Source organism: Ranitomeya imitator, chromosome 5 (genome assembly GCF_032444005.1).
Source record: "Ranitomeya imitator isolate aRanImi1 chromosome 5, aRanImi1.pri, whole genome shotgun sequence".
In the NCBI taxonomy this organism is placed as follows: domain Eukaryota; kingdom Metazoa; phylum Chordata; class Amphibia; order Anura; family Dendrobatidae; genus Ranitomeya; species Ranitomeya imitator.
In genome coordinates, this window is record NC_091286.1 from 472787576 (window position 1) to 472804470 (window position 16895).

General features: G+C 43.9%; 1 protein-coding gene across 1 annotated transcript in view; it reads right to left on the reverse strand.

The window, feature by feature from the left end:
• FNDC3B (fibronectin type III domain containing 3B) overlaps window positions 1-16895 on the reverse strand; it is a 598527-nt gene that overhangs the window by 60856 nt on the left and 520776 nt on the right. The window contains exon 23 of the mRNA XM_069727312.1: window positions 6956-7168. Within this exon, the coding sequence (XP_069583413.1) occupies window positions 6956-7168 (213 nt within the window). The remainder of the gene's footprint in view (window positions 1-6955; window positions 7169-16895) is intronic.

Consider the following 16895-nt stretch of genomic DNA (forward strand, 5'->3'; position numbering starts at 1 on the left):
AGGTTTACAGCCCATGGAACTGTAGGTAATCTCCCTGGATGTGAACAGAAGCGAAAAATTGATGAAAAGTTATAACACAGGATAGTCCGGATGATGGATAAGTAGCCCCATAAGTAACCCCAATCAAGCACTAAAGAAATTCAAGCTGTCCTGCAAGCTCATGGTGCATCAATGTCCGCGTGAACTATCTGTCGACACTTGAGTGAAATTAAACACTATGGCAGGAGGACCCCACTGCTGACACAAAGACGTAAAAAAGCTAGACTGCAGTTTGGCAAAATGTATGCGAGTATGCCAAAATCCTTCTGATAAACCATCTTGTGGACAGATGTCTGACACCAAGATAGAGCTTTTCTTAAAGCACATTATTCAACTGTTTACTGAAAATAGAATAAGGCCTATAAAAAACACAGTACATACAGTTAAATATAGTGGAACTTCAGAGATTTTTTTTTTTTTTTTTTTGCTGCCTTTGGCACTGGATGCCTTGACTTTGTGCAAGGCATCATGAAATCTGAAGATTACTAAATATTTTGGGTCGCAATGTAGTGCTAAGTGTCAGAAAGCTAAGTTTGCGTCCTAGGTCCATGGGTATTTCAACAGAACAATTACCCAAAACATACTTCAAGAAGCACCCAGAAATGGATGGAAACAAAGCACGTGAAGTGTTCTTATGTGGCCAGCAATGAGTCCCTATCTTAATCTCATTGAGCAGCTGTGGAAAGATCTTAAAATTGCTGCTGGGAGAATGCCCTATGCAAATAAGAGAAACCTGGAGCAGATTGCAAACGAAGAGTGGTCCAAAATTCCAGTTGAGAGGTGTAAGAAGCTTCTTGATGGTTATAGGATTTTATAGGAAATGACTGATTGCAGTTATTTATTCCAAGGGGTGTGCAACCAAATTTTAAGTTGAGGGTGCCAACAATTTTGTCCGGCCCATTTTTGGGGTTTTGTGTGAAATTATGTCCAATTTGCCTTTTTTTCCTTAGTTTTTTGTGTTGCTCCAATACACACAAAGGAAATAAACACGTGTATAACAAAACATATGTAACTGCATTGCAGGTATGTTTATAAGAACTTAGTGTGCATCTCCTGCTTATATTGAAAGATGCTGGAAAAATTCTATTTCCTTCAGATAACCATATCACCTAAACAGGATTTCAACCAGTTTATAAACCAGTGTAAAAAGTAGATGCAAGGCTGCGCTGCAAGACTGGCGTATCTAGAACTTCATGGGAGTGTCAGTGAAAAATGACTTTTCACACCAAGCACAACACCTTATAGGCCTAATAAAATCGCACCTGCTGTGTAAAAATCCATTGTTGCATTTGCCAGAAATTAATAGTTTTAATCAAATATGTTAATGAGGTGCTCTGTGAAACCTGGGCATGGCCGAGAAGTTAGTGCACCTTCTTACCGCTTTCCATCCATACCCAACATCTTCTTCATTGAAAGACCGCTCTGGCTTTCTAGGAGCCACAGAAGGTCTGAGACAGATGAAAAGGTACACTGAAATGCTTGATCATGCCAGTGTACGCAAAGCACCATATTTGATAAAAGAATTACTGGCAAATACATTAACAAATTTGAACAGTAAAGGCAAGATTTTATTAGAATGTCAGGCTGTTCAAAACACATCATTCAGATTCCCATATCCCCTCATGACCAGTCAGGTTTCTTGTAGTCTGTACATAGTTCTTATAACATACAGGTCTCCTTTAATAGGGAATCTGTTAGCAGGTTTTTGCTATGTTAGCTGAAGACAGCATGCCAATTTGGGTTAAAACACAGATTTCAGTGATGCCTCTCTTATCAAGCTCCATGGTTTTGTTTGCCTGCAATGACTTTTAGCATCAGGAGCTTATCATTGCTGGGACTTCCTGGTACAGCAACACACCCTCATGTGATAGACAGCACACTGTCTATGGACTGATGTGGGTGGGGTTAGCTTTCTCAGCTCTGCTTCATTGCTAAATGTAAAAGCTCTGACAGTGCGAGAATAGCTGCACCCAGTAATCTAAGCGATACAATGTTGGATTCAGCTTCTCTTTGCATCAGGCTGATCTTATGAGTAACACAATTTCCAGCATCATTATTGCGACACCCATTTGTCACAGAATGTTACTATTATCTCCCTTAACTGTGCCATATTATATCAAGAGAACCAAAGGAAGCTTTGTTTCATTATAAAATTAATAAATTTTATTTGTAACAAGAACACACAATACAAACGTTATAAAAAACACAAGCACATGACATAGTGCTGCCCGTGCATATACCACAAAAGTGCAAGAAAAGACACCAGGACTAATGAAGTACCCCGCAATCAATAAGAATAACAATGCGGTACAGGCCTGCCTGCACCCTATATACAACCCCCCAAAAAAATGGTATTCGGGCGGTGCGCTTCTTCCTCGGGACCTCCAACCTGGACGGCCCTCTGTGTGAATTCATCCTTGAATTGCTGCACTTTGTCCTCACGCATAATTTTTTTACTTTTAAGGATCAGTTTTACCAACAAAGGTGTGGCGCAGCCATGGGTGCGGCCTGTGCCCCCGCGTACACCAACCTCTTCCTGGGCTTTTGGGAGAGGTTGGTGTTTGGTGACGCGGAGGCGGGGGCCGCCGACCATGTGCTGTGCTGGTTACGCTATATCGATGATGTTTTGATTTTTTGGCGGGGGACGGTGCAGCAATTGGATGGGTTCATGGCAGGATTAAATGATAACAACCTCAATATCAGATTAACGTATAGATACGATAAAGTTAAAATTGACTTTTTGGACATCAGTCTGGAGGTGGACTCATCCTCCACCATCCAGACTGATGTCTTCCGTAAGGAAACATCAGTAAATTCTTTGATCCATGCCACGACTGCGCACAACCAATCCACCGTGAGGGCTGTCCCGGTTGGACAGTTTCTGAGGATGCGGCGGATCTGCTCGACTGATCAGAAATTTGAAACACAGGCCTCCGACGTGAAAAGAAGATTCGAACAGCGCGGCTATAGCTGGAGATGTATAAAATATGGCTATAACAAAGCCAAATCAGTATCCCGTAATTCATTGCTGTACCAGAAGAAAAATAAAAAAGATGACAGCATACATTTCATCTCGGTGTTTAATCACGAGTGGGACAACATGCGTGGTATATTGACTAAATATTGGCCTGTGCTTGGTGCTGAACCCTCCCCGAGACCCTTTCTGACCGATAGACCCTTAATGACTCTGCGGCGATCTAAAAATTTGAGTGACCTGTTAGTTAAGAGCCACTACGTGGCACCGAGTAAAAACTTTTTTGGTAACACCCAACCCAGAAAAGGATTTTTTAAATGTGGTCACTGTTTGGCATGCACCAATGCTTACCAAACGTCCACTTTCACCTCGGTTAACCAAAAACAATTTGAGATAAGGGATTACAGTTCTTGTGGAACAAAGAACGTGATTTATTACGCGACTTGCAGTTGCCCCCTTATATACGTAGGACTCACGTCAAGGGAATTGAGGATACGTATTAGAGAACACGTGCGAGACATTTGTGCTGCGGGATCAGTAAAGGACGTGTCATCCCTCAAAACAATACCTAGACATTTTCGAACGGTACACAACTGCAACCCTAAGGACTTTAAAATTAGGGGTATAGAGGTGGTACATGTCGGTATTAGAGGGGGAAACAAAGTTATTAGCACAACGAGAACTCAGATGGATAGTGATGCTTGGAACCATGAAACCGGCGCGTCTAAATGAATCCCTGAATTTTGCCCCATATTTGTGAAGTTATTCCCCCATATATAACGTCCAAAAATAACCCGTTTTCCTCTCCTTTTCATCCTGTTTTTTTATCGCATTTTATATTGTGTGTTTTGTGTTGGTTTTAATTCACTTTTTCTTTATATATAATGTAGGCTTTATTTCCATTGGGCAAGGGAATACGCCTTTAGAGTCTGGGTCCTCCCTCTACGTGAAATAAGCATAGATGACTGACAAATGGTTAACAAGGATTTAAGACCGGATGCTGCTTATACAGTTATGGAATTCTTCTCAGCATGGAGCCACGGGCAAGGGAACATGGCTACAGAGTCTGGGTCCCTTTCAGGAGAAATAAGCACAACTGGCCGACAAATGATTAACATGGACTATAGACCGGATGTCGTTTATATAATCTCTTCTTACCATGGAGCCCTGTCTCAAGGAAACAGCCTCTATTGTTTATTTATGTTTTGGTTTTTATTGTTGGAATGGTATATGTGATATTTATGGAGTACAGATACCCCAGTCGTGGTGCGCATGCGTGCCCCATCTCCCCACGGTCACCCGCTCCCGTCCGGCGACGTCCTCCTGTGAGCATGATCGGGACCAGCTGGAACCTGCTCATGCGCGCGGTCGGATATGTCCGGGTGGGGGTGGGGGGACTGGGACAGCGGTACGCGCATACGCCGCTAGATACGGCATGGGGGCGGGTACTACCATGCGATGATCACATGGGGCGTCACCATGGAGATTTAAGGTCCTACAAGCCACTCAGACCACACTTCCCCCTTGACAAAGCGAGGCTTACAAGCGGCGATACGCGCGTCGGGGTGCGTTCTGGAGTTCACCCTGCACCAGGTGAGACATGCTTCCCTTATGCTCCTACCACAGGATCTCTGGACTCTGCATTTTTATGGCTGAAGCACATTGATATTGGTAACTACACCGAACGCTTAGAGTTCTCCTGTGATAGGCGGCCATATATCCAACGCCACATACAGGGCAGTAGATACATGTGGACATTACCCCCTTCTTTTTTGGGGGGTTGTATATAGGGTGTAGGCAGGCCTGTACCGCATTGTTATTCTTATTGATTTTTATATACAACTTATGGTTAATGCGGAGTACTTCATTAGTCCTGGTGTCTTTTCTTGCACTTTTGTGGTATATGCACGGGCAGCACTATGTCATGTGCTTGTGTTTTTTATAACGTTTTTATTGTGTGTTCTTGTTACAAATAAAATTTATTAATTTTATAATGAAACAAAGCTTCGTTTGGTTCTCGATATAATATGATCTTAGATGAGGTAGCAAAAAGCTGCTGACAGATTCCCTTTAAATCACCATGAATCAACCCCTGCTGCTCCACAATACACTGCATCCAGGGAAATAATCCTTTATTTCTATAGGACAAAGAGAAATCCAACCATAGTGTAATAAATATATAAATGGCGTGCACTCGGTCAAATTTGTGAGGTGCTGGTGTAATGGATCAAGTGATCCTAGATACTAGTAGATATGTTTACACCGCACACTCAGATGACAACGTGTGGATTGCTTTGCTTAGATATTTATTATTTTTTCCACAATAAGAAGTAAGTTGAGGCGAATAGGGTAGAGATCCCTCAGTGCCAAAATAAGGCTATAGTTATGTTGCTGGTCGTATGTCTAATACAGGTGGTGGCCCAATCGGTGTGTGATAGCCTGCACAGTTGTGGATGTAAGCGGCGCTCCCGCGCCTAGCTCCTATCAGCGGCCTGCTGAGGGATCTCTACCCTATTCGCCTCAACTTACTTCTTAGGCTGGGTTCCCATTGCGTTATGGGACCGCGTTAAACGGACAGCGTTGCACGGCGAAATTAACGCCGTGCAACGCGTCCGTTAACGCGCCCATTCACGCTAATGGGAACGCGCTAGCGACGCGCCGGAGATTCCTGGCGCGCCGCGGACGCTGCTTGCAGCGTCCGAGGCGCGCCCGCGGTCCGTTCCCCGCTCTCGCAGATCGGGGATCTGCGAGAGCGGGGACGTTACCGCGACCCCGACCGCAGCCCCATATAAAACATTGCGTTAGCGCAATCCGCTAGCGCTAAACGGATTGCACTAACGCAATGTGACTCTAGCCTTATTGTGGAAAAGCGATTCAATGAATAAGGCTCTGGGTGAGCTGAAACGTCTGTTATATATATCGCTTCCAGCACTATATTTCTGTTTCGCTCCCTTAAATGAATTTATTTAATAATAAATATCTAAGCAAAGCAATCCACACGTTGTCATCTGAGTGTGCGGTGTAAACATATCTACAACCATAGTGTAAAACAGGAAGGATTTATTGAATCCAACACATTTACTCACATAGACAGACGTAACAGTGCTCTAGGGTAATTTAAAAGCCCTAAAAACATCACGTCTCACATAGCGTGCCTAAACCAGGGTTTTACCCTTTGGGATTTGTTTATCTGATATTACATTCCCGGTCCGAAGCAAGAAGGGCAAAGCCCTCAGCTGAGCAAGTTAAATATGTTATGTTTTCAGAACTTGTCTATGTGAGTAAAATATATTTAATAAAACAATCCTTCCTACTTTACACTATGTTTGGATGCCTGTTTGCGCTATAGAAGTAGCACCAGAGGCTTATTCCCCTGTATGCTGTGTAATGTGGAGGAACAGGCGCTGTTACATGGTGGTGTAAATGTAAACATCTATCTTATGAGAACTCTGAACAGACTATAAGAACACCAGACTTTGGTTGTCAGTGGATAGAGAAATCGGCAGTAGTGGTCTGACATTATATTTATTCTTAAGGATGCAAACCATAAAGATCTCTATTCTTACCATTTTTATTAGAGCTATGTCCCTACAAGATGCAATGCTTGGTTTGAAAAGTCATTTTGTGATTAGAGACTCCCTTCAATGCCACAGGACAGTGGAGATAACAGCAGGGAACCAACTGGACCCGTTCTGATGAATTTCTCGGAAAATACAAGTGATGGAAAGTAAAATCTAATTCTTGTATATGAACATGATTAAAAAAAAACTTTGTTGTTGTGGAAAACTCATGGTAGATGGAGTATGATTAATGGACCAGAGGATGGACAGCACTGTCTCTCAGAGTTCAAACATAATGATGTTTATAATAAACCAAGAGGACAAAATGTGCCACGGGAATAACGACAAAAGTAAACACATGGAGAAATCACTGGACATGTACCTTTTATTTTTGTCTTCTATTTGAAGGATGAAGATGACATCCTCCGATGCCTGAAACTTCGTTCCACTTTCTCCCCACTTTAACTTCAGACTCTGGGGTCCGGCGGCTGCGCACTCGAGTCGAGGAGGTAGTGGGGGAAGAGGGTTTGTCTTTACGTTGATTGCTTCGCTCAATGGTCCAGCTCCAATTTCATTCACTGCTTGAATTCGGATTCTAGAAGCGAAAAAGAAACACAGTATAAGGAAAGGTGGAGTGGAACAGCTTTCAGCTCCTTTTTATGACATTTTCTTAAGTTTTTGTAACCAATTTAGAAACGATCATCACTGAGCTATTTGGTAATAGGACTTTTATCACAAAAGTATTATATTTCCATTTGTTGTAAAAGTTCAGTAAGTGTGCAGAAATGTCTGTATAATCCAAGCAGGATAATATAATTCACAGGGTCTAAATACTATGGTAAATCAATGTAGTGCATAAACAATGTCACTGTCCCAGGACAGGGATGATAAACTGTTTAGAGGATGTTCTTTGTAAACGGCAATATTTTAGCATAAAACGATTTCAACAAGATGAAGAAATACTGAGTCCACATGCAAAACTGATCTACAATAATTCTCTGTTCAGTCCCTCAAATTTGGATGCAAGATGAGAATTTCCTTGTGTAAAAGATTGTAGAAAACGGAATTAAACTATGTTCTATTATTTCATGAAAAGGGAAACTTTTGATTAAAAAATGATAAGTAGAGCTCAATCTCATGTGAACCTCCAGTCTATTCATCCTCCAAGGATCTGCCAGAGATAAGAGTGCTGTACGTGGCTTTTTCTGGTAATCCTATAGAGAATGAAGTGGAAGTAGATCTACACTGTTATGACCTGGTGGTTAGGAGCACAAGGAATGACCTGATGGTTAACCCCGAAACAGCTGTCTGTGGATGGATACCATGCTTGGCATAGGTGGCTTTCCTTCATAGGATGCTGCCCTTCCCGTGGTTGTTCCTTCCCGGGGAAAGGCCTGGCTATTCACTGCTTGCGTCGAGAAACACGTGATGGTGTCTCCGCAGCTTCTTTACCTGCATCTGCATATTTCCCATAAGGGATGGGGGCAGTGTTCTGGAATCACTGCGTTGAGAAACACGTGATGGTGTCTCCGCGGTGTTGGATGTTTTGGTCTCCCCGAGGCCAATCATCTGTGCCTTTATATCCTTTTTACTAGGCACTGCTCCTAATAGCCAGATTCCTACTCCACACTGATGAGGGGCAAAAACCCCGAAACAGCTGTCTGTGGATGGATACCATGCTTGGCATAGGTGGCTTTCCTTCATAGGATGCTGCCCTTACCGTGGTTGTTCCTTCCCGGGGAAAGGCCTGGCTATTCACTGCTTGCGTCGAGAAACACGTGATGGTGTCTCTGCAGCTTCTTTACCTGCATCTGCATATTTCCCATAAGGGATGGGGGCAGTGTTCTGGAATCACTGCGTTGAGAAACACGTGATGGTGTCTCCGCGGTGTTGGATGTTTTGGTCTCCCCGAGGCCAATCATCTGTGCCTTTATAAACTCACAGGACAAGCTCTGGGAAGTGGAAACTTTGCTGACCACAATCCCTAATCCTATCACACACACTAGAAATAGCCGTGGAGCGTACCTAACAGGCCTAGACGCCTCGGCACAGCCTAAGAATTAGCTAGCCCTAGAGATAGAAAATAAAGCCTACCTTGCCTCAGAGAAATTTCCCCAAAGGAAAAGGCAGCCCCCCACAAATATTAACTGTGAGTTAAGATGAAAGTCACAAACACAGAAATGAAACAGGTTTAGCAAAGGGAGGCCAGACTAACTAAATAGACAGAGGATAGGAAAGGTATCTTTGCGGTCAGCACAAACACTACAAAAGACCACGCAGAGTGTGCAAAAAGACCCCCGCACCGACTCACGGTGCAGAGGCGCCACCCTGCATCCCAGAGCTTCCAGCTAGCAAGACAAAATCATGAAAGCAAGCTGGACTAGAAAACCATGAACAAAAAATAACAAACGGGGACTTAGCTTCTTGCAGGAAGAGACAGGTCTCCAGAAAGATCCAAGAGCGAACTGAACCAGCACAGGAACATTGACAGCTGGCAAGGAGTAACGATCTGAGTGGAGTTAAATAGAGCAGCCAACCAAAGGATAAACCACGTCACCTGTGTAAGGAACCTCAGAAGCAGCAGCTTCACTCACAGCCACCAGAGGGAGTCCATGGACAGAACTCGCCGAAGTACCATTCACGACCACAGGAGGGAGTTCAACAACAGAATTCACAACAGTACCCCCCTTGAGGAGGGGTCACCGAACCCTCACCAGAGCCCCCAGGCCGATCAGGATGAGCCAAATGAAAGCCACGAACTAGATCAGCAGCATGAACATCAGAGGCAAAAACCCAGGAATTATCTTCCTGACCATAACCCTTCCAAATCCAATCCAAAATCTTCTCCACCACATACTCCAACTCCCCCTCGACCAACACCGGGGCAGGAGGATCAACGGAGGGAACCATAGGCGCCACGTATCTCCGCAACAACGACCTATGGAACACATTATGGATGGCAAAAGAAGCTGGAAGGTCCAAACGAAATGACACAGGATTAAGAACTTCAGAAATCTTATATGGCCCAATGAAACGAGGCTTAAACTTAGGAGAGGAAACCTTCATAGGAACATGACGAGATGACAACCAAACCAAATCCCCAACACGAAGTCGGGGACCAACACAGCGCCGGCGGTTAGCGAAACATTGAGCCTTCTCCTGGGACAATGTCAAACTGTCCACCACATGAGTCCAAATCTGCTGCAACCTGTCCACCACCGTATCCACACCAGGACAGTCCGAAGGCTCAACCTGCCCTGAAGAGAAACGAGGATGGAAACCAGAATTACAGAAAAAAGGAGAAACTAAAGTAGCCGAACTGGCCCGATTATTAAGGGCGAACTCAGCCAAAGGCAAGAAGGACACCCAATCATCCTGATCAGCAGAAACAAAGCATCTCAGATATATTTCCAAAGTCTGATTAGTTCGTTCCGTTTGGCCATTAGTCTGAGGATGGAAAGCCGAAGAAAAAGACAAATCAATGCCCATCTTAGCACAAAAAGACCGCCAAAACCTCAAAACAAACTGGGAACCTCTGTCCGAGACGATGTTCTCCGGAATGCCATGCAAACGAACCACATGCTGGAAAAACAATGGCACCAAATCAGAGGAGGAAGGCAATTTAGACAAGGGTACCAAATGGACCATCTTAGAGAAGCGATCACAAACCACCCAAATGACCGACATCCTTTGAGAAACAGGGAGATCAGAAATAAAATCCATGGAAATATGCGTCCAGGGCCTCTTCGGGACCGGCAAGGGCAAAAGCAACCCACTGGCACGAGAACAGCAGGGCTTAGCCCGAGCACAAGTCCCACAGGACTGCACAAAAGAACGCACATCCCGTGACAGAGAAGGCCACCAAAAGGATCTAGCCACCAAATCTCTGGTACCAAAGATTCCAGGATGACCAGCCAACACCGAACAATGAACCTCAGAGATAACTCTACTAGTCCATCTATCAGGGACAAACAGTCTCTCCGCTGGACAACGGTCAGGTCTATCAGCCTGAAACTTCTGCAGCACGCGCCGCAAATCAGGGGAGATGGCAGACAAAATTACCCCCCCTTTAAGAATGCCCGCCGGCTCCGGAACACCCGGAGAGTCAGGCACAAAACTCCTTGACAGGGCATCAGCCTTCACATTCTTAGATCCCGGAAGGTATGAAACCACAAAATCAAAACGGGAGAAAAAGAGCGACCATCGAGCCTGTCTAGGATTTAACCGTTTGGCAGACTCGAGATAAGTCAAATTCTTGTGATCCGTCAAGACCACCACGCGATGTTTAGCTCCTTCAAGCCAATGTCGCCACTCCTCGAATGCCCACTTCATGGCCAACAACTCTCGATTGCCAACATCATAATTGCGCTCAGCAGGCGAGAATTTTCTAGAAAAGAAGGCACATGGTTTCATCACCGAGCCATCAGAACTTCTTTGCGACAAAACAGCCCCTGCTCCAATCTCAGAAGCATCAACCTCGACCTGAAACGGGAGCGAAACATCTGGCTGGCACAACACAGGGACAGAGGAAAAACGACGCTTCAACTCCTGAAAAGCCTCTACAGCCGCAGAGGACCAATTGACCACATCAGCACCTTTCTTGGACAAATCAGTCAATGGTTTAGCAATACTAGAAAAATTTGCGATGAAGCGACGGTAAAAATTAGCAAAGCTCAGGAACTTCTGCAGGCTCTTCACAGATGTCGGCTGAGTCCAATCATAAATGGCCTGAACTTTAACAGGGTCCATCTCGATAGTAGAAGGGGAAAAAATGAAACCCAAAAATGAAACCTTCTGAACTCCAAAGAGACACTTTGACCACTTCACAAACAAGGAATTCGCATGAAGAACCTGGAACACCATTCTGACCTGCTTCACATGAGACTCCCAATCATCCGAAAAGACCAAAATGTCATCCAAATATACAATCATGAATCTATCCAGGTACTCTCGAAAGATGTCATGCATAAAGGACTGAAACACAGATGGAGCATTAGAAAGCCCGAATGGCATAACCAGGTACTCAAAATGGCCCTCGGGCGTATTAAATGCTGTTTTCCATTCATCGCCCTGTTTAATTCGCTCAAGATTATACGCCCCTCGAAGATCTATCTTGGTGAACCAACTAGCCCCCTTAATCCGAGCAAATAAATCAGTCCGCAGCGGCAAAGGATACTGAAATTTGACTGTGATCTTATTAAGAAGGCGGTAATCAATACAAGGTCTCAAAGAGCCATCCTTCTTGGCCACAAAAAAGAACCCTGCTCCCAATGGTGAAGACGACGGGCGAATATGACCCTTCTCCAAGGACTCCTTTATATAACTCCGCATAGCGGCGTGTTCTGGCACCGATAAATTGAACAGTCGACCCTTAGGAAACTTACTACCAGGAATCAAATCACTAGCACAATCACAATCCCTATGAGGAGGTAGGGCACCGGATTTGGGCTCATCAAATACATCCCGGTAATCCGACAAAAACTCAGGGACTTCAGAAGGAGTGGAAGACGAAATTGACAGCAATGGAACATCACCATGTACCCCTTGACAACCCCAGCTGGACACAGACATTGATTTCCAATCCAATACTGGGTTGTGGACCTGTAGCCATGGTAACCCCAAAACGACCACTTCATGCAGATTATGCAACACCAAAAAGCGAATATCCTCCTGATGTGCAGGAGCCATGCACATGGTCAAATGAGTCCAGTACTGAGGCTTATTCTTGGCCAAAGGCATAGCATCAATTCCTCTCAATGGAATAGGATTCTGCAAGGGCTCCAAGAGAAAACCACAGCGCCTGGAAAACTCCAAGTCCAACAAGTTCAGGGCAGCGTCTGAATCCACAAATGCCATAACAGAATAGGACGACAGAGAGCAAATCAGAGTAACGGACAAAATAAATTTAGACTGTACAGTACCAATGGTGGCAGACCTAGCGAACCGCTTAGTGCGCTTAGGACAATCGGAGATAGCATGAGTGGATTCACCACAGTAAAAACACAGCCCATTCCGACGTCTGTGTTCTTGCCGTTCAGCTCTGGTCAAAGTCCTATCACACTGCATAGGCTCAGGCCTATGCTCAAAGAATACCGCCAGATGGTGCACAGCTTTGCGCTCACGCAAGCGCCGATCGATCTGAATGGCCAAGGACATAGATTCATTCAGACCAGCAGGCGTGGGAAATCCCACCATGACATCCTTAAGGGCTTCAGAAAGACCCTTTCTGAAAATTGCCGCCAGGGCACACTCATTCCACTGAGTAAGCACAGACCACTTTCTAAACTTCTGACAGTACACCTCCGCTTCATCCTGACCCTGACACAAAGCCAGCAAGATTTTCTCTGCCTGATCCACTGAATTAGGTTCATCATAAAGCAATCCAAGCGCCAGAAAAAAATGCATCAACATCACGCAATGCAGGATCTCCTGGAGCAAGGGAAAATGCCCAGTCTTGAGGGTCACCACGCAACAACGAAATAATGATTTTTACTTGTTGAACGGGGTCACCAGAGGAGCGGGGTTTCAAAGCTAGAAACAGTTTACAATTATTTTTGAAATTCAGAAACTTAGATCTATTCCCAGAAAATAAATCAGGAATAGGAATTCTAGGCTCTAACATAGGATTCTGAACCACAAAATCTTGAATGTTTTGTACCCTTGCAGTGAGATGATCCACACAAGAGGACAGACCTTGAATGTCCATCTCTACACCTGTGTCCTGAACCACCCAAAGGTCTAGGGGAAAAGAAAGGCAAAACACAGTGCAAAGAAAAAAAAATGGTCTCAGAGCTTCTCTTATCCCTTTATTGAGATGCATTAATACTTTGGGCCAGCTGTACTGTTATGACCTGGTGGTTAGGAGCACAAGGAATGACCTGATGGTTAAACTCACAGGACAAGCTCTGGGAAGTGGAAACTTTGCTGACCACAATCCCTAATCCTATCACACACACTAGAAATAGCCGTGGAGCGTACCTTACAGGCCTAGACGCCTCGGCACAGCCTAAGAATTAGCTAGCCCTGGAGATAGAAAATAAAGCCTACCTTGCCTCAGAGAAATTTCCCCAAAGAAAAAGGCAGCCCCCCACAAATATTAACTGTGAGTTAAGATGAAAGTCACAAACACAGAAATGAAACAGGTTTAGCAAAGGGAGGCCAGACTAACTAAATAGACAGAGGATAGGAAAGGTATCTTTGCGGTCAGCACAAAAACTACAAAAGACCACGCAGAGTGTGCAAAAAGACCCCCGCACCGACTCACGGTGCGGAGGCGCCACCCTGCATCCCAGAGCTTCCAGCTAGCAAGACAAAATCATGAAAGCAAGCTGGACTAGAAAACCATGAACAGAAAATAACAAACGGGGACTTAGCTTCTTGCAGGAAGAGACAGGTCTCCAGAAAGATCCAAGAGCGAACTGAACCAGCACAGGAACATTGACAGCTGGCAAGGAGTAACGATCTGAGTGGAGTTAAATAGAGCAGCCAACCAAAGGATAAACCACGTCACCTGTGTAAGGAACCTCAGAAGCAGCAGCTTCACTCACAGCCACCAGAGGGAGTCCATGGACAGAACTCGCCGAAGTACCATTCACGACCACAGGAGGGAGTTCAACAACAGAATTCACAACACTACACATCCTGATTCTTGGTATTGTGGTAGATCCCAGGGGTCAGACCAACAGTGATCCAGTAGGTTGTCCCCATTCAATCCATAGGGAATAACTTCAAAACTTGGTTAAACCCTTTTAATTTGATTTGGATAGCGTAACATACAGTATGTGAAGGAATTAGACTAACAACAACAATATTTTTCTGTAAGCAACCCAGGCCTCAAGACAGTTCTCATGCAGGGCTACATTCGATAGTAAGAATCACATTAAGAAGGCTATTAACGTGCATAACCTCTACAAAAGTTCTGTGAAAATTAGCACAGGTACATCTTTAATAAACACCAAAATCGTGATATCACATGTACATATTACTTTATATAATAGTAAGAGTGTAAAAAGAAGATGAGCAATTTGATTATTAGATTGCGGTCAGAAATGATCCCAATATTGTTTCTTAGAGATTTATTAACATGTTTCATAGGTTTATTGCCATTTTTCATCTGGAACATTCTTCTCATTATTTTCCCAGTCTGTTTTCTAAACATAAACTGCTGGAGATCAGTTAGTTGCTGCTAAAACCCAGCAAACGTCCAAACTCTAAAATATGGCCTAAATACATGAAAAATACTACTCCTGACCTAATAACATAAACATGGCAATGAGAATTCTATTTACAGTGTCGCCAGTGCTCCTAGACCAGAAAAATATCTCACCAGGGAATTAATCATCGACAAGATGACATGAGAATGAATTGATATGATCATTCCCAGATAAATAACTCTTTAACTGCTCTAACCCTACCTCAAAAGAGAGTCCAAAACATACTGTAGATGAGAACCAACTTCTATATTACACAATACCCCAGATTTGTAGCAAATGAAAGCACTTCCATTTGGTCAAGAGTCTAGAAACCTTACTTAATGCTATCCAGAGTCTGTCTATACATGGGATAATAAGGCCCCATGTTGAGAATAATTTTAGTACTTTTAATCTCTGAAGAATTAGAAATAATTGTATCCCATGCATCACCAAAGGATTTATCAGAGAGGAAGAGGCTTTGAACTCTAGTGCCACTGGAAGCAGAAATTCTAAAAGGCAATCTGGAACTAGAGTTCAAGTCTTCTTTCTTTCTGAAGAGGCAGTTTGCATAGTTAAAGACCCAGTGAAGCACTGCATGGCCTATACCAGGGGTGTCAAACTGCATTCCTCGAGGGCCTCAGACCATGCGTGTTTTCAAGATTTCCTTTGCATTACACAAGGTGCTGGAATCATTCTGTGCAGGTGATTAAATTATCACCTGTGCAATGCAAGGAAATCCTGAAAACATGACCTGTTTGCGGCCCTCGAGGAATGCAGTTTGACATCCCTGGCCTATAGAGTTGTGGTCAAAAGTTTACATACCCCGGCAGAATTTTTGCTTTCTTGGCCTTTTTTCAGAGAATATGAATTATAACACCAAAACGTTTTCTCCACTCATTGTTAGTGGTTGGGTGAAGCCATTTTTGTCAAAATACTGTGTTTTCTTTTTTAAAGTCATAATGACAACCCCAAGCATCCAAATGACCCTGATCAAAAGTTCACATACCCTGGTGATTTTGGCCTGATAACATGCACAGAATTTGACACAAATGGGTTTGAATGGCTACTAAAGGTAACATCCTCACCTGTGACCTGTGACAAATGCTGGGAAAATTGTTCGGGATGCAAAGCAAAACCCACAAATAACATCAACTAAAATACTGGACTCTCTGACAACTGACGGGGTGGCTGTTTCAAGATGTACAATAAGGAGGCACTTGAAGAAAAATGGGGTGCATGGTTGAATTGCCAGAAGAAAGGCAAATGACCCTGATCAAAAGTTCACATACCCCATTTCTTAATACCGTGTATTGGCCCCTCTAATATCAATGACAGCTTGAAGTCTTTTGTGGTAGTTGTGGAAGAGGTTCTTTATTTTCTCAGATGGTAAAGCTGCCCACTATTCTTGGCAAAATGCCTCCAGTTCCTGTAAATTACTGGGCTGTCTAGCATGAACTGCACACTTGAGATTTCCTCAAAGTGGTTCAATGATATTGAGGTCAGGAGACTGAGATAGCCACTGAAGAACCTTCATTTTTTTCTGCTGTAGCCAATGACAGGTCAACTTGACCTTGTGTTTTGGATCGTTGTCATGTTGGAACTTCCAAGTACATCCCATGCTCAGCTTCCGGGCTGAGGAGTGCAAATTTGCCTCCTGTACTTGCCGATAAAGTGCTGCATTCATCTTTCCTTCAAACCAAGTTTCCTGTGCCTTTGTAGCTCACACATCCCGAAAACATCAGCGATATACCTCTGTGCTCTATAGTAGGAATGGTGTTCCGTTTATCATAGGCCTTGTTGACCTCTCTCCAAATGTAACATTTATGGTTGTGGCCAAAAAGTTCAATTTTGGTCTCATCACTCTAAATTACCTTGCTCCAGAAGTTTTGAGGCTTGTCTCTGTGCTTTTTTGCGTATGGCAGGAGAGATACTATGTGGCATCTGCGCAGTAATGGTTACTTCTGGTGACTCGACCAGACCATGCAGCCCATTTTTCTTCAAGTGCCTCCTTATTGTGCATCTTGAAACAGCCACACTGCTAGTTTTCAGAGAATCCAGTATTTTAGCTGATGCGATTTGTGGGTATTTCTTTGCATCCCGAACAATTTTCCTCGCATTTGTCACAGGTGA